Source organism: Squalius cephalus (genome assembly GCF_949319135.1).
Source record: "Squalius cephalus genome assembly, chromosome: 18".
Classification (NCBI taxonomy): domain Eukaryota; kingdom Metazoa; phylum Chordata; class Actinopteri; order Cypriniformes; family Leuciscidae; genus Squalius; species Squalius cephalus.
Genome location: NC_137139.1, coordinates 3,515,175 through 3,542,404, shown reverse-complemented (window position 1 = coordinate 3,542,404; position 27,230 = coordinate 3,515,175). Strand labels below are relative to the sequence as shown.

Below are 27,230 nucleotides of genomic sequence, written 5' to 3'. Positions count from 1 at the left end.
CTCAAACCAGCCTGGAGCTCATGCTGGTTCATGCGGGGCTTTTCAGCAGGGCAGAACTGCGCACGTTTAGTGGTTTCATGGGGCCTTTAAACTCACTGTGAAATGTAATGGTTTGGTCACTGTGTGTGACGCTGGTTTTAGCGGTTTAGCCATTTCAACATCACGTCAGTACAACGAGTCCCTCAGTGAATCACACACACAGAAGCAGGGCCGCGTGATGTGGCTGGATGCAAATGTATCAGAACGCAAATAAATGTTTTTATTTTACAGTGAAATATTACAATAGTCATATTTCTTATTTTTTTCCATTAAGTATTTTTTTTTTTACTTTCATTTAATATTAATGTTATTGTTATTATAGCCATATTGACATTTTGACCAAATTGTGCAGCCCTACAAGTGCATGTACACAAAATAACAAAATGCATATGTTTCTGATTATAACGATAACTGGATGCCACTGGCTGAATTACAAATACGATGTGATGAGGTCATTTAATGAAGCACACTACTAAAGGAAACACTTATCAGTGCACACTTCAGATACTGCATGCTTATTGCAACAACAACATCAACAACAACAATATAGCCAGCAGTGAGCAGCCGGCACGGGGCAGTCGAAGCAGGACAGCAGTAAATCAGCTTGAACACTGTGTGTGAATTCCCTGAAGACCATGAACTAACCTCGGTCACCTTGAGAGGGTCAAACAAACACAAACGCACTCGCTGATGCGCTTTCAGATGCTTGTATTCTGTTACGCTTTATAAAAGAGCAAGAAAATACAAATAAACAGCAAAAAGAAAGATATCATGCTTTAAAATAATGTCTGCAATTATATATAGGACGGACGGCACATGAAGGATAAATGCATCACACCTCACAGTTTATAGCAGCACATTGTGCTAGAAGCATGTGACTGTGAAATTGCGTCATAATGCACATCAGCTCCATCCAAACACACACACACACACACACACACACACACACACACAGGGTCCCAGCTCCTCGTGTTTTGCATGACGCTTGAAAACACCTCAGTGCTATCACTGTCATTCACTGCAGCAACAACAGCACATTATCCTGCTCACTTCATGACCACAACTGCAGGCTTCACCATCATTACGGAGTCCATCATCACTCACACACACACACACACACACACACACATTTGCAAGCCCATCACAAAGCCTCAACATAAAACACACGACTCTGCGCGTCAACACAGGTGCGCTGTGGTAAAAACACATGCGGTTGTAATGGTTTACTCACATCATGCTGAGTCTGTGCGCCATGGCCGCGGCTCTGCGTGTGCTCGTGTGCGGAAGCGCGCACTCTCGCTCATTCAGGAGGACCAGCCTGCGTTCGTGGCCCGTGACGTCACGCGCGCATCAGCAGCAAGACGTGCGGTGTTCGTGATGCGGGGAGCGAGCGTTGACACGACGCAGAGCACAGACAGGATTACAAACGCTGATGAGGTGTGTGTGTGTGTGTGGATACGGATGCACACATGTGAGATTTCTTCGTGTGTAAGACAAGCTGTGCCTCCTCCATCTGCAGGCTTTAGTACAGTCCGCAGCCACGGACGCTGATTGGCTCTCTGGTCTCCATGGAAACAGGAGGAGAGAGCTCCTGAACACAGAGCCCATTACACACACACACACACACACACGCAATCAACATCAGCAGCGAGAGGCAAGGCTGGACTCCCCCCTCCCCCCTCCCTCCTCCCTCCTCCCTCCTCCCTAAATTTGTAGCCTATTTCTCAACTCAAACTAGAAACAACAACTAAATGCACATGTGTTTTCAAATTAAAATAATATTTTTTAAAAATTAAATATTCTTATTTGTCTCAATAATACAAGAGTTAAAAATAAATGTCATATTTACCTGTGCCTGTCTAACAGGTAGACCTAGGACATATACTGAAATTGAATAAAGTTATCAAACTGCACTGCATAAATTATAAATTAAATATAGACTAATCCTTATTATAGCAAAAAAAAAAAAAAAAAACTTTAGTCAACAGCAGTGAGTCATTTTCTCTGTTCCTTTTGTCCTTTGATTACCTGTACTGACAGAAAGCTTTATTGGCTGCTGTCTCTTTAAGACCAGCTGACGGAGACGCGGATCTCACACACGCCTCATTCTCTCACAGCTCTTCACGTTCATCATAAGACAGCTCTTATGTTATGAAGATACTCGACAAAACGGACATTTTGGCATAATTGTGTGTGTGTTGTAAGTTCAAGCGCGAAAGATAACTTTATTCTGGCGTGTTGTCTGTGCGCGTGATACTGGTGTGCGCGCACATCTTTCTGTGTCTGTGTGTGTGTGTGTGTGTGTGTGTGTCACACTTTTGTCTTATCGCACATGAATTGTTTAAAAGCATTTGCATGAATAAGAGATCATATAATGTAATATACACTATTGGATAATTATCGAGGCCAAGCCTTGTGTATACTATGTTTATGTAGCAGCGTACATGGCGCACAAAAAAAAAAAAAACTCCGATCATGGAGGGCCCCTCTCTGCGCACGTGCCCAGATTGCCCGTATGGTAGACCCGGCCCTGGCCAGAGGTCAAGACGATAAGAGAGAGTGTGTTTCTGATCTGAGAAATGAAACGGCACTGACTTAATCTGTCTTTAGAGTGTAATGTTGCCGTTTGAGGATTAAAAAGCTCTGCAAAGTTACAAAGTCCCTCCAGCGGGAGTTCTTCTCTATATCAGTGTCACTGTTTCTGAACTCCCTAAAACGCCTCCATTGTAGTCTTGAGTTTTCTCCCAGGAACAATATATATTCCTCATTTAAATAATTCCTGCCCAAATAAAAGGGGCGTGGCCTGGTTCCACATGGGCGTGGCCTGGTTCCACAGGGGTGTGGCCTGGTTCCACAGGGGCGGGGCCTGGTTCCACAGGGGAAGCAAGTGCACCCTCAGCTGATACTGTAATAATATACTGGCCAAACAGATTTGGCAAACGCGCCAGTGAGTATTTGTATTTGCACTCTGGAGAACATCAAATGTATTTACAACGTGTTTTTGCAGCGATGAGCAATGTAGTCAATCACTGACATAGTTGTTGATCTCTTGAACGCAGTGGCCAATCAGAGGTGTTTAAGTTAGTCAGTCTCACCGCTCAAAAGAGTGTTTATTCAGTGCTGAGTTATGCAGACTCACGAAACCTCTCATTAACAAACAGTGTAGACACGATGTAAGTAACAGATTTAATGTGCATTGTTGGCAGCTTCATTGATTATAATGGAATTTATGAGATAGCGATGAACTGACAAAGCAAAGACTTGGCTCGCTTTCGAGGCTACAGCCTATATATCAGGGGTGGCCAACGTCGGATCTGGAGAGCCACAGTCCTGCAGGGATTTGCTCCAACCCTAATCAAACACACCTGAACAAGCTCATCAAGGTCTTAAGAGCTCCTAGAAAGAGACAGGCGTCTAAGTTATCATCAGGGTTGGAGCAAAACTGTCCAGGACCGACGCTGGCCACCCCTGACCTATATAATAGTGAATAAAACTATTGTCAATGAGAGCATATGGCGTAATTTAGATATATTTTTAAGATGGAAAAATGCAGTTTTACAGATACTAGACACGTGACTTTCAAATGAAAGATTGGTATCAAAGAGCACACCCAGGTTCCTAACCGACGATGAAGACTTAACAGAGCAGCCATCAAGTGTTAGACAGTATTCTAGGTTATTACGTGAGGAAGTTTTTTGTCCAATAATTAGAATCTCTGTTTTTTCAGAATTTAGAAGTAGGAAATTACGAGTCATCCAATTTTTTATATCCGCTATGCATTCTGTTAATTTTGTGAATTGGTAAGTTTCGTTAGGTTTTGAAGAAATATAGAGCTGAATATCGTCAGCATAACAGTGAAAGCTAATTCCATGTTTCCTAATGATATATCCTAAGGGTAGCATGTACAGAGTGAACAGCAACGGTCCTAGTACTGAGCCTTGTGGTACGCCATACTGAACTTGTGATCGATAAGACATCTCTTCATTTACTGCTACAAACTGATAACGGTCAGATAAGTATGATTTAAACCATGCTAGTGCAATTCCACTAATGCCAACATAGTTTTCTACTCTATTTAAAAGAACGTTGTGGTCAATGGTGTCAAATGCAGCACTAAGATCGAGTAACACTAATAGAGAGACACAACCACGATCGGATGATTAGAGCAAATCATTTGTGACTCTAATGAGAGCAGTCTCGGTACTATGGTACGGTCTAAACCTGGACTGGAAATCCTCGCAGATATCATTTCTTTCAAGAAAGGAACACAGTTGTGAAGACACTGCTTTTTCTAATATCTTTGACAGAAAAGGCAGATTCGAGATCGGCCTGTAATTGTAAAAAGTTTTTGGTACGTATCCTAGAGACAAAGATGAATTAATGATATTAAGAAGAGGATCTATGACCTCTGGAAGCATCTCTTTCAGTAGCTTAGTCGGTATAGGGTCTAACATACATGTTGTAGATTTAGATGATTTAACGAGTTTAGTAAATTCTTCCTCTCCTATAGCAACGAATGAATCAAATTTTCCCTCAGGGAGACTACAATGCACTGCCTGATGCGATACTGTAGTAGACGGTTGCATAGTTATAATTTTGTCCCTGATATTATCAATCTTATAAGTGAAGAAGTTCATAAAGTCATTACTGCTGTGTTGCTTGGAAACTTCTGGGCTTGAGGATTTATTTTTCGTTAGTTTAGCCACCGTTTCAAATAAATACCTAGGATTATGTTTATTTTCTTCTACAGGGTTGAAAAATAAGCAGATCTAGCAGCTTTTAAAGCCTCTCTGTAAGTAATCATGGTCTCTCTCCACGAAATACCTCTAGTTTTGTTTTCTTCCAGTTGCGCTCTAGTTGAGTGACCAACTTGAACCTGTTGAGAAATCTGCCAGTGGAAATCTTACGCCCAACCAGTGAGCCAGGAGTGTGAAACTCAACACTGTCCAGCAGAGTTTTGCTCCACTAATCAACACTAATCAAACACACTTGCTAATCACGGACGCTTGTCACAACGACGCCAGTTAACTTCCACCTATCCGCAAATCAGTGTATCTGCAGTTCCTTCTCACCAGAGACTTATCGGGAAAATGCAGAAACAACTTGAAAAACGGAAGGTACAAGTTAAGAGTAAGAGTAAGTTATGTCATTAAGTTTAACTTAATTAAATTTTTTGGTATGATCACGTTGTTGTACTGGTGAGAGTTATTTAAGAGTAATGGACAACTGAAAGTTTCATTTCCACATATAATACTCAGAAAGATGAATGAATGGTGTCAAGATTTTACATCATGTTACATACCATTTTAAACTGACTTGATGCAATATATGAATTCAAATGTAAGAAATAGAAAAGACAAGAGTGAAAGTACAGAATGTGCGTTCATTCATTAAATGTTCTTCCCTGGATAATTTGTGTGGATTTATTTCATTTGATGCTGCTATTTTACTATGGGAAAAATGACAGGGACAGGAATCATATTTTATATTAAGTTATAGTCACGTTACATGGCAAATTTCACATCCAGCAATGCAAGTGTTCTGAAAGGAGACCCAATATTATCCAGTTACAGAATAAAGTTAAGCTTTATTTTAAAGCATTGCAAGAACTATAAACATCTATAATTACTTTAATTTAAATATATATGTTGACCCTTCTTTATTTGTGAAATAATATTGATTATTTAATAACTGATCATATTTTATGTTTTATAACATATAGTCCTTGTGTATAAATATATTTATGACTATATTAATAATAAATATTTATTTATTAATTGCGTAAGCGTTATGTCATGATAAAATGAAAAAATATTGACTTTATCTGTATTTAAAAAGAATAAGCGTATTGTGGTGACCTTTATTCTTGTACACACAGGCTCTGAATTAAAAAGTACATAAAGGACTGAATGAAAAGTCTCTTGTTGCTACATGTAAAGGCCTGTAAACATGTAAACGCCTGAAAAGTCAGATTTGTTACTTGATAAATAAATGCAAATAAATGCATTACTTGCAGCAAATAAACGGTTACAGTGTTTGAACAGATATTGACGCAATGATTTGATCTGATGAGCTCTACACACACACATATCTGATGGGCTCTACACACACACACACACACACACACACACACACACACACACACACACACACACACACACACACACACACACACACACAGAGCTGATGGGCTCTACACACACACACAGATCTGATGGGCTCTACACACACACAGATCTGATGGGGTCTACACACACACACACACACAGATCTGATGGGCTCTACACACACAGATCTGATGGGCTCTACACACACAGATCTGATGAGCTCTACACACACACAGATCTGATGGGCTCTACACACACAGATCTGATGGGCTCTACACACACACACACACACAGATCTGATGGGCTCTACACACACAGATCTGATGGGGTCTACACACACACACACACACACAGATCTGATGGGGTCTACACACACACACACAGATCTGATGGGCTCTACACACACACAGATCTGATGGGCTCTACACACACACAGATCTGATGGGGTCTACACACACAGATCTGATGGGCTCTACACACACAGATCTGATGGGGTCTACACACACACAGATCTGATGGGCTCTACACACACACACACAGATCTGATGGGCTCTACACACACACAGATCTGATGGGCTCTACACACACACACACAGATCTGATGGGCTCTACACACACACACAGATCTGATGGGCTCTACACACACACACACAGATCTGATGGGCTCTACACACACACAGAGATCTGATGGGCTCTACACACACACACACAGATCTGATGGGCTCTACACACACACACAGATCTGATGGGCTCTACACACACAGAGATCTGATGGGCTCTACACACACACAGAGATCTGATGGGCTCTACACACAGAGAGAGATCTGATGGGCTCTACACACACAGATCTGATGGGCTCTACACACACACACAGATCTGATGGGCTCTACACACACACACACACACAGATCTGATGGACTCTGCACACACAGATCTGATGGGCTCTACACACACACACAGATCTGATGGGCTCTACACACACACAGATCTGATGGGCTCTACACACACAGATCTGATGGGACTCTACACACACAGATCTGATGGGCTCTACACACACACAGATCTGATGGGCTCTACACACACACAGATCTGATGGGCTCTACACACACAGATCTGATGGGCTCTACACACACAGATCTGATGGGCTCTACACACACAGATCTGATGGGCTCTACACACACACACACACACACAGATCTGATGGGCTCTACACACACAGATCTGATAGGCTCTACACACACACACACAGAGATCTGATGGGCTCTACACACACAGATCTGATGGACTCTACACACACAGATCTGATGGGCTCTTCACACACACACACAGATCTGATGGGCTCTACACACACAGATCTGATAGGCTCTACACACACACACACACACAGATCTGATGGGCTCTACACACACAGATCTGATGGGCTCTACACACACAGATCTGATGGGCTCTACACACACACACACACACACACACACACACACACACACACAGATCTGATGGGCTCTACACACACAGATCTGATGGGCTCTACACACACAGATCTGATGGGCTCTACACACACACACACACACACACACACACACACACACACACAGATCTGATGGGCTCTACACACACAGATCTAATGGGCTCTACACACACAGATCTGATGGGCTCTACACACACAGATCTGATGGGCTCTACACACACACACACACACACACAGATCTGATGGGCTCTACACACACAGATCTGATGGGCTCTACACACACACACACACACACACAGATCTGATGGACTCTACACTCACAGATCTGATAGGCTCTACACACACACACAGATCTGATGGGCTCTACACACACACACAGATCTGATGGGCTCTACACACACACACACACAGAGAGATCTGATGGGCACTACACACACAGATCTGATGGACTCTGCACACACAGATCTGATGAGCTCTACACACACACACAGATCTGATGGGCTCTACACACACAGATCTGATGGGCACTACACACACAGATCTGATGGGCACTACACACACAGATCTGATGGGCACTACACACACACACAGATCTGATGGGCTCTACACACACACACAGATCTGATGGGCTCTACACACACAGATCTGATGGGCTCTACACACACAGAGATCTGATGGGCTATACACACACACACAGATCTGATGGGCTCTACACACACAGATCTGATGGGCTCTACACACACACACAGATCTGATGGGCTCTACACACACAGATCTGATGGGCTCTACACACACAGATCTGATGAGCTCTACACACACAGATCTGATGAGCTCTACACACACACACATTTCTGATGAGCTCTACACACACAGATCTGATGGGCTCTACACACACAGATCTGATGGGCTCTACACACACACACACACAGATCTGATGGGCACTACACACAGATCTGATGGACTCTGCACACACAGATCTGATGGGCTCTACACACAGATCTGATGGGCTCTACACACACACAGATCTGATGGGCTCTACACACACACAGATCTGATGGGCTCTACACACACAGATCTGATGGGCTCTACACACACATATCTGATGGGCACTACACACAGATCTGATGGGCACTACACACACAGATCTGATGGGCTCTACACACACAGAGATCTGATGGGCTCTACACACACACACAGATCTGATGGGCTCTACACACACAGATCTGATGGGCTCTACACACACAGAGATCTGATGGGCTCTACACACACACACAGATCTGATGGGCTCTACACACACAGATCTGATGGGCACTACACACACACACAGATCTGATGGGCTCTACACACACAGATCTGATGGGCTCTACACACACAGATCTGATGAGCTCTACACACACACACATTTCTGATGAGCTCTACACACACACACATTTCTGATGAGCTCTACACACACAGATCTGATGGGCTCTACACACACAGATCTGATGGGCTCTACACACACAGATCTGATGGGCTCTACACACACAGATCTGATGGGCTCTACACACACAGATCTGATGGGCTCTACACACACAGATCTGATGGGCTCTACACACACACACACACACACAGATCTGATGGGCTCTACACACACAGATCTGATAGGCTCTACACACACACACACAGAGATCTGATGGGCTCTACACACACAGATCTGATGGACTCTACACACACAGATCTGATGGGCTCTTCACACACACACACAGATCTGATGGGCTCTACACACACAGATCTGATAGGCTCTACACACACACACACACACAGATCTGATGGGCTCTACACACACAGATCTGATGGGCTCTACACACACAGATCTGATGGGCTCTACACACACACACACACACACACACACACACACACACACAGATCTGATGGGCTCTACACACACAGATCTGATGGACTCTACACACACAGATCTAATGGGCTCTACACACACAGATCTGATGGGCTCTACACACACAGATCTGATGGGCTCTACACACACACACACACAGATCTGATGGGCTCTACACACACAGATCTGATGGGCTCTACACACACACACACACACACACAGATCTGATGGACTCTACACTCACAGATCTGATAGGCTCTACACACACACACAGATCTGATGGGCTCTACACACACACACAGATCTGATGGGCTCTACACACACACACACACAGAGAGATCTGATGGGCACTACACACACAGATCTGATGGACTCTGCACACACAGATCTGATGAGCTCTACACACACACACAGATCTGATGGGCTCTACACACACAGATCTGATGGGCACTACACACACAGATCTGATGGGCACTACACACACACACAGATCTGATGGGCTCTACACACACAGAGATCTGATGGGCTCTACACACACACACAGATCTGATGGGCTCTACACACACAGATCTGATGGGCTCTACACACACAGAGATCTGATGGGCTATACACACACACACAGATCTGATGGGCTCTACACACACAGATCTGATGGGCTCTACACACACACACAGATCTGATGGGCTCTACACACACAGATCTGATGGGCTCTACACACACAGATCTGATGAGCTCTACACACACAGATCTGATGAGCTCTACACACACACACATTTCTGATGAGCTCTACACACACAGATCTGATGGGCTCTACACACACAGATCTGATGGGCTCTACACACACACACACACAGATCTGATGGGCACTACACACAGATCTGATGGACTCTGCACACACAGATCTGATGGGCTCTACACACAGATCTGATGGGCTCTACACACACACAGATCTGATGGGCTCTACACACACACAGATCTGATGGGCTCTACACACACAGATCTGATGGGCTCTACACACACAGATCTGATGGGCACTACACACAGATCTGATGGGCACTACACACACAGATCTGATGGGCTCTACACACACAGAGATCTGATGGGCTCTACACACACACACAGATCTGATGGGCTCTACACACACAGATCTGATGGGCTCTACACACACAGAGATCTGATGGGCTCTACACACACACACAGATCTGATGGGCTCTACACACACAGATCTGATGGGCACTACACACACACACAGATCTGATGGGCTCTACACACACAGATCTGATGGGCTCTACACACACAGATCTGATGAGCTCTACACACACACACATTTCTGATGAGCTCTACACACACACACATTTCTGATGAGCTCTACACACACAGATCTGATGGGCTCTACACACACAGATCTGATGGGCTCTACACACACAGATCTAATGGGGTCTACACACACACACACACACAGATCTGATGGGCACTACACACAGATCTGATGGACTCTGCACACACAGATCTGATGGGCTCTACACACAGATCTGATGGGCTCTACACACACACAGATCTGATGGGCTCTACACACACAGATCTGATGGGCTCTACACACACAGAGATCTGATGGGCTCTACACACACAGATCTGATGGGCTCTACACACACACAGATCTGATGGGGTCTACACACACAGATCTGATGGGCTCTACACACACACAGATCTGATGGGCTCTACACACACACAGATCTGATGGGCACTACACACAGATCTGATGGACTCTGCACACACAGATCTGATGGGCTCTACACACAGATCTGATGGGCTCTACACACACACAGATCTGATGGGCTCTACACACACAGAGATCTGATGGGCTCTACACACACAGATCTGATGGGCTCTACACACACACAGATCTGATGGGCTCTACACACACACAGATCTGATGGGCTCTACACACACAGAGATCTGATGGGCTCTACACACACAGATCTGATGGGCTCTACACACACACAGATCTGATGGGCTCTACACACACAGATCTGATGGGCTCTACACACACACACACAGATCTGATGGGCTCTACACACAGATCTGATGGGCTCTACACACACACACAGATCTGATGGGCTCTACACACACAGATCTGATGGGCTCTACACACACACATATCTGATGGGCTCTACACACACAGATCTGATGGGCTCTACACACACACAGATCTGATGGGCTCTACACACACACACAGATTTGATGGGCTCTACACACACACACAGATCTGATGGGCTCTACACACACACAGATCTGATGGGCTCTACACACACACAGATCTGATGGGCTCTACACACACACACAGATCTGATGGGCACTACACACAGATCTGATGGACTCTGCACACACAGATCTGATGGGCTCTACACACAGATCTGATGGGCTCTACACACACACAGATCTGATGGGCTCTACACACACACAGATCTGATGGGCTCTACACACACAGATCTGATGGGCTCTACACACACATATCTGATGGGCACTACACACAGATCTGATGGGCACTACACACACAGATCTGATGGGCTCTACACACACAGAGATCTGATGGGCTCTACACACACACACAGATCTGATGGGCTCTACACACACAGATCTGATGGGCTCTACACACACAGAGATCTGATGGGCTCTACACACACACACAGATCTGATGGGCTCTACACACACAGATCTGATGGGCACTACACACACACACAGATCTGATGGGCTCTACACACACAGATCTGATGGGCTCTACACACACAGATCTGATGAGCTCTACACACACACACATTTCTGATGAGCTCTACACACACACACATTTCTGATGAGCTCTACACACACAGATCTGATGGGCTCTACACACACAGATCTGATGGGCTCTACACACACAGATCTGATGGGCTCTACACACACAGATCTGATGGGCTCTACACACACAGATCTGATGGGCTCTACACACACAGATCTGATGGGCTCTACACACACACACACACACACAGATCTGATGGGCTCTACACACACAGATCTGATAGGCTCTACACACACACACACAGAGATCTGATGGGCTCTACACACACAGATCTGATGGACTCTACACACACAGATCTGATGGGCTCTTCACACACACACACAGATCTGATGGGCTCTACACACACAGATCTGATAGGCTCTACACACACACACACACACAGATCTGATGGGCTCTACACACACAGATCTGATGGGCTCTACACACACAGATCTGATGGGCTCTACACACACACACACACACACACACACACACACACAGATCTGATGGGCTCTACACACACAGATCTGATGGACTCTACACACACAGATCTAATGGGCTCTACACACACAGATCTGATGGGCTCTACACACACAGATCTGATGGGCTCTACACACACACACACACAGATCTGATGGGCTCTACACACACAGATCTGATGGGCTCTACACACACACACACACACACACAGATCTGATGGACTCTACACTCACAGATCTGATAGGCTCTACACACACACACAGATCTGATGGGCTCTACACACACACACAGATCTGATGGGCTCTACACACACACACACACAGAGAGATCTGATGGGCACTACACACACAGATCTGATGGACTCTGCACACACAGATCTGATGAGCTCTACACACACACACAGATCTGATGGGCTCTACACACACAGATCTGATGGGCACTACACACACAGATCTGATGGGCACTACACACACACACAGATCTGATGGGCTCTACACACACAGAGATCTGATGGGCTCTACACACACACACAGATCTGATGGGCTCTACACACACAGATCTGATGGGCTCTACACACACAGAGATCTGATGGGCTATACACACACACACAGATCTGATGGGCTCTACACACACAGATCTGATGGGCTCTACACACACACACAGATCTGATGGGCTCTACACACACAGATCTGATGGGCTCTACACACACAGATCTGATGAGCTCTACACACACAGATCTGATGAGCTCTACACACACACACATTTCTGATGAGCTCTACACACACAGATCTGATGGGCTCTACACACACAGATCTGATGGGCTCTACACACACACACACACAGATCTGATGGGCACTACACACAGATCTGATGGACTCTGCACACACAGATCTGATGGGCTCTACACACAGATCTGATGGGCTCTACACACACACAGATCTGATGGGCTCTACACACACACAGATCTGATGGGCTCTACACACACAGATCTGATGGGCTCTACACACACAGATCTGATGGGCACTACACACAGATCTGATGGGCACTACACACACAGATCTGATGGGCTCTACACACACAGAGATCTGATGGGCTCTACACACACACACAGATCTGATGGGCTCTACACACACAGATCTGATGGGCTCTACACACACAGAGATCTGATGGGCTCTACACACACACACAGATCTGATGGGCTCTACACACACAGATCTGATGGGCACTACACACACACACAGATCTGATGGGCTCTACACACACAGATCTGATGGGCTCTACACACACAGATCTGATGAGCTCTACACACACACACATTTCTGATGAGCTCTACACACACACACATTTCTGATGAGCTCTACACACACAGATCTGATGGGCTCTACACACACAGATCTGATGGGCTCTACACACACAGATCTAATGGGGTCTACACACACACACACACACAGATCTGATGGGCACTACACACAGATCTGATGGACTCTGCACACACAGATCTGATGGGCTCTACACACAGATCTGATGGGCTCTACACACACACAGATCTGATGGGCTCTACACACACAGATCTGATGGGCTCTACACACACAGAGATCTGATGGGCTCTACACACACAGATCTGATGGGCTCTACACACACACAGATCTGATGGGGTCTACACACACAGATCTGATGGGCTCTACACACACACAGATCTGATGGGCTCTACACACACACAGATCTGATGGGCACTACACACAGATCTGATGGACTCTGCACACACAGATCTGATGGGCTCTACACACAGATCTGATGGGCTCTACACACACACAGATCTGATGGGCTCTACACACACAGAGATCTGATGGGCTCTACACACACAGATCTGATGGGCTCTACACACACACAGATCTGATGGGCTCTACACACACACAGATCTGATGGGCTCTACACACACAGAGATCTGATGGGCTCTACACACACAGATCTGATGGGCTCTACACACACACAGATCTGATGGGCTCTACACACACAGATCTGATGGGCTCTACACACACACACACAGATCTGATGGGCTCTACACACAGATCTGATGGGCTCTACACACACACACAGATCTGATGGGCTCTACACACACAGATCTGATGGGCTCTACACACACACATATCTGATGGGCTCTACACACACAGATCTGATGGGCTCTACACACACACAGATCTGATGGGCTCTACACACACACACAGATTTGATGGGCTCTACACACACACACAGATCTGATGGGCTCTACACACACACAGATCTGATGGGCTCTACACACACACAGATCTGATGGGCTCTACACACACACACAGATCTGATGGGCTCTACACACACAGATCTGATGGGCTCTACACACACACAGATCTGATGGGCTCTACACACACAGATCTGATGAGCTCTACACACACACATATCTGATGGGCTCTACACACACACACACACACACACACACACACAGAGAGAGCTGATGGGCTCTACACACACACACAGATCTGATGGGCTCTACACACACACAGATCTGATGGGGTCTACACACACACACACACACAGATCTGATGGGCTCTACACACACACACACACACAGATCTGATGAGCTCTACACACACACAGATCTGATGGGCTCTACACACACAGATCTGATGGGCTCTACACACACACACACACACAGATCTGATGGGGTCTACACACACAGATCTGATGGGCTCTACACACACAGATCTGATGGGGTCTACACACACACACACACACACACAGATCTGATGGGGTCTACACACACACACACAGATCTGATGGGCTCTACACACACAGATCTGATGGGGTCTACACACACAGATCTGATGGGCTCTACACACACAGATCTGATGGGGTCTACACACACACACACACACAGATCTGATGGGCTCTACACACACACAGAGATCTGATGGGCTCTACACACACACACACAGATCTGATGGGCTCTACACACACACACAGATCTGATGGGCTCTACACACACACAGAGATCTGATGGGCTCTACACACACACAGAGATCTGATGGGCTCTACACACACAGATCTGATGGGCTCTACACACACACACAGATCTGATGGGCTCTACACACACACACACACAGATCTGATGGGCACTACACACACAGATCTGATGGACTCTGCACACACAGATCTGATGGGCTCTACACACACACACAGATCTGATGGGCTCTACACACACACAGATCTGATGGGCTCTACACACACAGATCTGATGGACTCTACACACACACAGATCTGATGGGCACTACACACACAGATCTGATGGACTCTGCACACACAGATCTGATGGGCTCTACACACACACACAGATCTGATGGGCTCTACACACACAGAGATCTGATGGGCTCTACACACACAGATCTGATGGGCTCTACACACACACACACAGATCTGATGGGCTCTACACACACACACACACACAGATCTGATGGGCTCTACACACACAGATCTGATAGGCTCTACACACACACACACACAGATCTGATGGGCTCTACACACACAGATCTGATGGACTCTACACACACAGATCTGATGGGCTCTACACACACACACACAGATCTGATGGGCTCTACACACACAGATCTGATAGGCTCTACACACACACACACACACACAGATCTGATGGGCTCTACACACACAGATCTGATGGGCTCTACACACACAGATCTGATAGGCTCTACACACACACACACACACACACACAGATCTAATGGGCTCTACACACACAGATCTGATGGGCTCTACACACACAGATCTGATGGGCTCTACACACACACACACACACACAGATCTGATGGGCTCTACACACACAGATCTGATGGGCTCTACACACACACACACACACAGATCTGATGGACTCTACACTCACAGATCTGATAGGCTCTACACACACACAGATCTGATGGACTCTACACTCACAGATCTGATAGGCTCTACACACACACACAGATCTGATGGGCTCTACACACACACACAGATCTGATGGGCTCTACACACACACACACACACAGAGATCTGATGGGCACTACACACACAGATCTGATGGGCACTACACACACAGATCTGATGGGCACTACACACACAGATCTGATGGACTCTGCACACACAGATCTGATGAGCTCTACACACACACACAGATCTGATGGGCTCTACACACACAGATCTGATGGGCACTACACACACAGATCTGATGGGCACTACACACACACACAGATCTGATGGGCTCTACACACAGAGATCTGATGGGCTCTACACACACACACAGATCTGATGGGCTCTACACACACAGATCTGATGGGCTCTACACACACAGAGATCTGATGGGCTCTACACACACACACAGATCTGATGGGCTCTACACACACAGATCTGATGGGCACTACACACACACAGATCTGATGGGCTCTACACACACAGATCTGATGGGCTCTACACACACAGATCTGATGAGCTCTACACACACAGATCTGATGAGCTCTACACACAAACACATTTCTGATGAGCTCTACACACACAGATCTGATGGGCTCTACACACACAGATCTGATGGGCTCTACACACACACACACACAGATCTGATGGGCTCTACACACACACACACACAGATCTGATGGGCACTACACACAGATCTGATGGACTCTGCACACACAGATCTGATGGGCTCTACACACAGATCTGATGGGCTCTACACACACACAGATCTGATGGGCTCAACACACACAGATCTGATGGGCTCTACACACACAGATCTGATGGGCACTACACACACAGATCTGATGGGCACTACACACACAGATCTGATGGGCACTACACACACAGATCTGATGGGCTCTACACACACAGAGATCTGATGGGCTCTACACACACACACAGATCTGATGGGCTCTACACACACAGATCTGATGGGCTCTACACACACAGAGATCTGATGGGCTCTACACACACACACAGATCTGATGGGCTCTACACACACAGATCTGATGGGCACTACACACAGATCTGATGGGCACTACACACACAGATCTGATGGGCACTACACACACAGATCTGATGGGCTCTACACACACAGAGATCTGATGGGCTCTACACACACACACAGATCTGATGGGCTCTACACACACAGATCTGATGGGCTCTACACACACAGAGATCTGATGGGCTCTACACACACACACAGATCTGATGGGCTCTACACACACAGATCTGATGGGCACTACACACACACACAGATCTGATGGGCTCTACACACACAGATCTGATGGGCTCTACACACACAGATCTGATGGGCTCTACACACACACACATTTCTGATGAGCTCTACACACACACACACATTTCTGATGAGCTCTACACACACAGATCTGATGGGCTCTACACACACAGATCTGATGGGCTCTACACACACAGATCTGATGGGCTCTACACACACACACACAGAGATCTGATGGGCACTACACACAGATCTGATGGACTCTGCACACACAGATCTGATGGGCTCTACACACACACAGATCTGATGGGCTCTACACACACAGATCTGATGGGCTCTACACACACACAGATCTGATGGGCTCTACACACACACAGATCTGATGGGCTCTACACACACACAGATCTGATGGGCTCTACACACACAGATCTGATGGGCTCTACACACACACAGATCTGATGGGCTCTACACACACACAGATCTGATGGGCTCTACACACACAGATCTGATGGGGTCTACACACACACACACACACACACAGATCTGATGGGGTCTACACACACACAGATCTGATGGGCTCTACACACACACAGATCTGATGGGGTCTACACACACAGATCTGATGGGCTCTACACACACAGATCTGATGGGGTCTACACACACACACACACACACACACACACACACACACAGATCTGATGGGCTCTACACACACACAGAGATCTGATGGGCTCTACACACACACACACACAGATCTGATGGGCTCTACACACACACACAGATCTGATGGGCTCTACACACACACAGATCTGATGGGCTCTACACACACAGAGAGATCTGATGGGCTCTACACACACAGATCTGATGGGCTCTACACACACACACACACACACACACAGATCTGATGGGCACTACACACACAGATCTAATGGGCTCTACACACACAGATCTGATGGGCTCTACACACACAGATCTGATGGGCTCTACACACACACACACACACACACAGATCTGATGGGCTCTACACACACAGATCTGATGGGCTCTACACACACACACACACACACACAGATCTGATGGACTCTACACTCACAGATCTGATAGGCTCTACACACACACACAGATCTGATGGGCTCTACACACACACACAGATCTGATGGGCTCTACACACACACACACACAGAGAGATCTGATGGGCACTACACACACAGATCTGATGGACTCTGCACACACAGATCTGATGAGCTCTACACACACACACAGATCTGATGGGCTCTACACACACAGATCTGATGGGCACTACACACACAGATCTGATGGGCACTACACACACACACAGATCTGATGGGCTCTACACACACAGAGATCTGATGGGCTCTACACACACACACAGATCTGATGGGCTCTACACACACAGATCTGATGGGCTCTACACACACAGAGATCTGATGGGCTATACACACACACACAGATCTGATGGGCTCTACACACACAGATCTGATGGGCTCTACACACACACACAGATCTGATGGGCTCTACACACACAGATCTGATGGGCTCTACACACACAGATCTGATGAGCTCTACACACACAGATCTGATGAGCTCTACACACACACACATTTCTGATGAGCTCTACACACACAGATCTGATGGGCTCTACACACACAGATCTGATGGGCTCTACACACACACACACACAGATCTGATGGGCACTACACACAGATCTGATGGACTCTGCACACACAGATCTGATGGGCTCTACACACAGATCTGATGGGCTCTACACACACACAGATCTGATGGGCTCTACACACACACAGATCTGATGGGCTCTACACACACAGATCTGATGGGCTCTACACACACAGATCTGATGGGCACTACACACAGATCTGATGGGCACTACACACACAGATCTGATGGGCTCTACACACACAGAGATCTGATGGGCTCTACACACACACACAGATCTGATGGGCTCTACACACACAGATCTGATGGGCTCTACACACACAGAGATCTGATGGGCTCTACACACACACACAGATCTGATGGGCTCTACACACACAGATCTGATGGGCACTACACACACACACAGATCTGATGGGCTCTACACACACAGATCTGATGGGCTCTACACACACAGATCTGATGAGCTCTACACACACACACATTTCTGATGAGCTCTACACACACACACATTTCTGATGAGCTCTACACACACAGATCTGATGGGCTCTACACACACAGATCTGATGGGCTCTACACACACAGATCTGATGGGCTCTACACACACAGATCTGATGGGCTCTACACACACAGATCTGATGGGCTCTACACACACAGATCTGATGGGCTCTACACACACACACACACACACAGATCTGATGGGCTCTACACACACAGATCTGATAGGCTCTACACACACACACACAGAGATCTGATGGGCTCTACACACACAGATCTGATGGACTCTACACACACAGATCTGATGGGCTCTTCACACACACACACAGATCTGATGGGCTCTACACACACAGATCTGATAGGCTCTACACACACACACACACACAGATCTGATGGGCTCTACACACACAGATCTGATGGGCTCTACACACACAGATCTGATGAGCTCTACACACACACACACACACACACACACACACACACACACAGATCTGATGGGCTCTACACACACAGATCTGATGGACTCTACACACACAGATCTAATGGGCTCTACACACACAGATCTGATGGGCTCTACACACACAGATCTGATGGGCTCTACACACACACACACACACACACAGATCTGATGGGCTCTACACACACAGATCTGATGGGCTCTACACACACACACACACACACACAGATCTGATGGACTCTACACTCACAGATCTGATAGGCTCTACACACACACACAGATCTGATGGGCTCTACACACACACACAGATCTGATGGGCTCTACACACACACACACACACAGAGAGATCTGATGGGCACTACACACACAGATCTGATGGACTCTGCACACACAGATCTGATGAGCTCTACACACACACACAGATCTGATGGGCTCTACACACACAGATCTGATGGGCACTACACACACAGATCTGATGGGCACTACACACACACACAGATCTGATGGGCTCTACACACACAGAGATCTGATGGGCTCTACACACACACACAGATCTGATGGGCTCTACACACACAGATCTGATGGGCTCTACACACACAGAGATCTGATGGGCTATACACACACACACAGATCTGATGGGCTCTACACACACAGATCTGATGGGCTCTACACACACACACAGATCTGATGGGCTCTACACACACAGATCTGATGGGCTCTACACACACAGATCTGATGAGCTCTACACACACAGATCTGATGAGCTCTACACACACACACATTTCTGATGAGCTCTACACACACAGATCTGATGGGCTCTACACACACAGATCTGATGGGCTCTACACACACACACACACAGATCTGATGGGCACTACACACAGATCTGATGGACTCTGCACACACAGATCTGATGGGCTCTACACACAGATCTGATGGGCTCTACACACACACAGATCTGATGGGCTCTACACACACACAGATCTGATGGGCTCTACACACACAGATCTGATGGGCTCTACACACACAGATCTGATGGGCACTACACACAGATCTGATGGGCACTACACACACAGATCTGATGGGCTCTACACACACAGAGATCTGATGGGCTCTACACACACACACAGATCTGATGGGCTCTACACACACAGATCTGATGGGCTCTACACACACAGAGATCTGATGGGCTCTACACACACACACAGATCTGATGGGCTCTACACACACAGATCTGATGGGCACTACACACACACACAGATCTGATGGGCTCTACACACACAGATCTGATGGGCTCTACACACACAGATCTGATGAGCTCTACACACACACACATTTCTGATGAGCTCTACACACACACACATTTCTGATGAGCTCTACACACACAGATCTGATGGGCTCTACACACACAGATCTGATGGGCTCTACACACACAGATCTAATGGGGTCTACACACACACACACACACAGATCTGATGGGCACTACACACAGATCTGATGGACTCTGCACACACAGATCTGATGGGCTCTACACACAGATCTGATGGGCTCTACACACACACAGATCTGATGGGCTCTACACACACAGATCTGATGGGCTCTACACACACAGAGATCTGATGGGCTCTACACACACAGATCTGATGGGCTCTACACACACACAGATCTGATGGGCTCTACACACACACAGATCTGATGGGGTCTACACACACAGATCTGATGGGCTCTACACACACACAGATCTGATGGGCTCTACACACACACAGATCTGATGGGCACTACACACAGATCTGATGGACTCTGCACACACAGATCTGATGGGCTCTACACACAGATCTGATGGGCTCTACACACACACAGATCTGATGGGCTCTACACACACAGAGATCTGATGGGCTCTACACACACAGATCTGATGGGCTCTACACACACACAGATCTGATGGGCTCTACACACACACAGATCTGATGGGCTCTACACACACAGAGATCTGATGGGCTCTACACACACAGATCTGATGGGCTCTACACACACACAGATCTGATGGGCTCTACACACACAGATCTGATGGGCTCTACACACACACACACAGATCTGATGGGCTCTACACACAGATCTGATGGGCTCTACACACACACACAGATCTGATGGGCTCTACACACACAGATCTGATGGGCTCTACACACACACATATCTGATGGGCTCTACACACACAGATCTGATGGGCTCTACACACACACAGATCTGATGGGCTCTACACACACACACAGATTTGATGGGCTCTACACACACACACAGATCTGATGGGCTCTACACACACACAGATCTGATGGGCTCTACACACACACAGATCTGATGGGCTCTACACACACACACAGATCTGATGGGCTCTACACACACAGATCTGATGGGCTCTACACACACACAGATCTGATGGGCTCTACACACACAGATCTGATGAGCTCTACACACACACATATCTGATGGGCTCTACACACACACACACACACACACACACACACACACAGAGAGAGCTGATGGGCTCTACACACACACACAGATCTGATGGGCTCTACACACACACAGATCTGATGGGGTCTACACACACACACACACACAGATCTGATGGGCTCTACACACACAGATCTGATGAGCTCTACACACACACAGATCTGATGGGCTCTACACACACAGATCTGATGGGCTCTACACACACACACACACACAGATCTGATGGGGTCTACACACACAGATCTGATGGGCTCTACACACACAGATCTGATGGGGTCTACACACACACACACACACACACAGATCTGATGGGGTCTACACACACACACACAGATCTGATGGGCTCTACACACACAGATCTGATGGGGTCTACACACACAGATCTGATGGGCTCTACACACACAGATCTGATGGGGTCTACACACACACACACACACAGATCTGATGGGCTCTACACACACACAGAGATCTGATGGGCTCTACACACACACACACAGATCTGATGGGCTCTACACACACACACAGATCTGATGGGCTCTACACACACACAGAGATCTGATGGGCTCTACACACACACAGAGATCTGATGGGCTCTACACACACAGATCTGATGGGCTCTACACACACACACAGATCTGATGGGCTCTACACACACACACACACACAGATCTGATGGGCACTACACACACAGATCTGATGGACTCTGCACACACAGATCTGATGGGCTCTACACACACACACAGATCTGATGGGCTCTACACACACACAGATCTGATGGGCTCTACACACACAGATCTGATGGACTCTACACACACACAGATCTGATGGGCACTACACACACAGATCTGATGGACTCTGCACACACAGATCTGATGGGCTCTACACACACACACAGATCTGATGGGCTCTACACACACAGAGATCTGATGGGCTCTACACACACAGATCTGATGGGCTCTACACACACACACACAGATCTGATGGGCTCTACACACACACACACACACAGATCTGATGGGCTCTACACACACAGATCTGATAGGCTCTACACACACACACACACAGATCTGATGGGCTCTACACACACAGATCTGATGGACTCTACACACACAGATCTGATGGGCTCTACACACACACACACAGATCTGATGGGCTCTACACACACAGATCTGATAGGCTCTACACACACACACACACACACAGATCTGATGGGCTCTACACACACAGATCTGATGGGCTCTACACACACAGATCTGATAGGCTCTACACACACACACACACACACACACAGATCTAATGGGCTCTACACACACAGATCTGATGGGCTCTACACACACAGATCTGATGGGCTCTACACACACACACACACACACAGATCTGATGGGCTCTACACACACAGATCTGATGGGCTCTACACACACACACACACACAGATCTGATGGACTCTACACTCACAGATCTGATAGGCTCTACACACACACAGATCTGATGGACTCTACACTCACAGATCTGATAGGCTCTACACACACACACAGATCTGATGGGCTCTACACACACACACAGATCTGATGGGCTCTACACACACACACACACACAGAGATCTGATGGGCACTACACACACAGATCTGATGGACTCTGCACACACAGATCTGATGAGCTCTACACACACACACAGATCTGATGGGCTCTACACACACAGATCTGATGGGCACTACACACACAGATCTGATGGGCACTACACACACACACAGATCTGATGGGCTCTACACACACAGAGATCTGATGGGCTCTACACACACACACAGATCTGATGGGCTCTACACACACAGATCTGATGGGCTCTACACACACAGAGATCTGATGGGCTCTACACACACACACAGATCTGATGGGCTCTACACACACAGATCTGATGGGCACTACACACACACAGATCTGATGGGCTCTACACACACAGATCTGATGGGCTCTACACACACAGATCTGATGAGCTCTACACACACAGATCTGATGAGCTCTACACACAAACACATTTCTGATGAGCTCTACACACACAGATCTGATGGGCTCTACACACACAGATCTGATGGGCTCTACACACACACACACACAGATCTGATGGGCTCTACACACACACACACACAGATCTGATGGGCACTACACACAGATCTGATGGACTCTGCACACACAGATCTGATGGGCTCTACACACAGATCTGATGGGCTCTACACACACACAGATCTGATGGGCTCAACACACACAGATCTGATGGGCTCTACACACACAGATCTGATGGGCACTACACACACAGATCTGATGGGCACTACACACACAGATCTGATGGGCACTACACACACAGATCTGATGGGCTCTACACACACAGAGATCTGATGGGCTCTACACACACACACAGATCTGATGGGCTCTACACACACAGATCTGATGGGCACTACACACAGATCTGATGGGCACTACACACACAGATCTGATGGGCACTACACACACAGATCTGATGGGCTCTACACACACAGAGATCTGATGGGCTCTACACACACACACAGATCTGATGGGCTCTACACACACAGATCTGATGGGCTCTACACACACAGAGATCTGATGGGCTCTACACACACACACAGATCTGATGGGCTCTACACACACAGATCTGATGGGCACTACACACACACACAGATCTGATGGGCTCTACACACACAGATTTGATGGGCTCTACACACACAGATCTGATGAGCTCTACACACACACACATTTCTGATGAGCTCTACACACACACACACATTTCTGATGAGCTCTACACACACAGATCTGATGGGCTCTACACACACAGATCTGATGGGCTCTACACACACAGATCTGATGGGCTCTACACACACACACACAGAGATCTGATGGGCACTACACACAGATCTGATGGACTCTGCACACACAGATCTGATGGGCTCTACACACACACAGATCTGATGGGCTCTACACACACAGATCTGATGGGCTCTACACACACACAGATCTGATGGGCTCTACACACACACAGATCTGATGGGCTCTACACACACACAGATCTGATGGGCTCTACACACACAGATCTGATGGGCTCTACACACACACAGATCTGATGGGCTCTACACACACACAGATCTGATGGGCTCTACACACACAGATCTGATGGGGTCTACACACACACACACACACAGATCTGATGGGGTCTACACACACACAGATCTGATGGGCTCTACACACACACAGATCTGATGGGGTCTACACACACAGATCTGATGGGCTCTACACACACAGATCTGATGGGGTCTACACACACACACACACACACACACACACACACAGATCTGATGGGCTCTACACACACACAGAGATCTGATGGGCTCTACACACACACACACACAGATCTGATGGGCTCTACACACACACACAGATCTGATGGGCTCTACACACACACAGATCTGATGGGCTCTACACACACAGAGAGATCTGATGGGCTCTACACACACAGATCTGATGGGCTCTACACACACACACACACACACACACAGATCTGATGGGCACTACACACACAGATCTGATGGACTCTGCACACACAGATCTGATGGGCTCTACACACACACACAGATCTGATGGGCTCTACACACACAGATCTAATGGGCTCTACACACACACAGATCTGATGGGCTCTACACACACAGATCTGATGGGCTCTACACACACAGATCTGATGGGCTCTACACACACAGATCTGATGGGCTCTACACACACACACACACACACACACACACAGATCTGATGGGCTCTACACACAGATCTGATAGGCTCTACACACACACACACACAGATCTGATGGGCTCTACACACACAGATCTGATGGACTCTACGCACACAGATCTGATGGGCTCTACACACACACACACACAGATCTGATGGGCTCTACACACACAGATCTGATAGGCTCTACACACAGAGATCTGATGGGCTCTACACACACAGATCTGATGGGCTC

General features: G+C 47.2%; 1 protein-coding gene across 5 annotated transcripts in view; it reads right to left on the bottom strand.

The window, feature by feature from the left end:
- Positions 1–27,230, bottom strand: part of iqsec1a (IQ motif and Sec7 domain ArfGEF 1a) — a 134,071-nt gene that overhangs the window by 68,526 nt on the left and 38,315 nt on the right. The window contains exon 1 of one of the 5 annotated variants that reach the window (XM_079850257.1): positions 1,271–1,344. The exons of the other annotated variants lie outside the window; for them this stretch is intronic. Within the exon in view, the coding sequence (XP_079706383.1) occupies positions 1,271–1,293 (23 nt within the window). The 5' untranslated portion in view covers positions 1,294–1,344. Of the gene's footprint in view, positions 1–1,270; positions 1,345–27,230 lie in introns of those variants that run through there. 5 annotated transcript variants of the gene reach the window in all.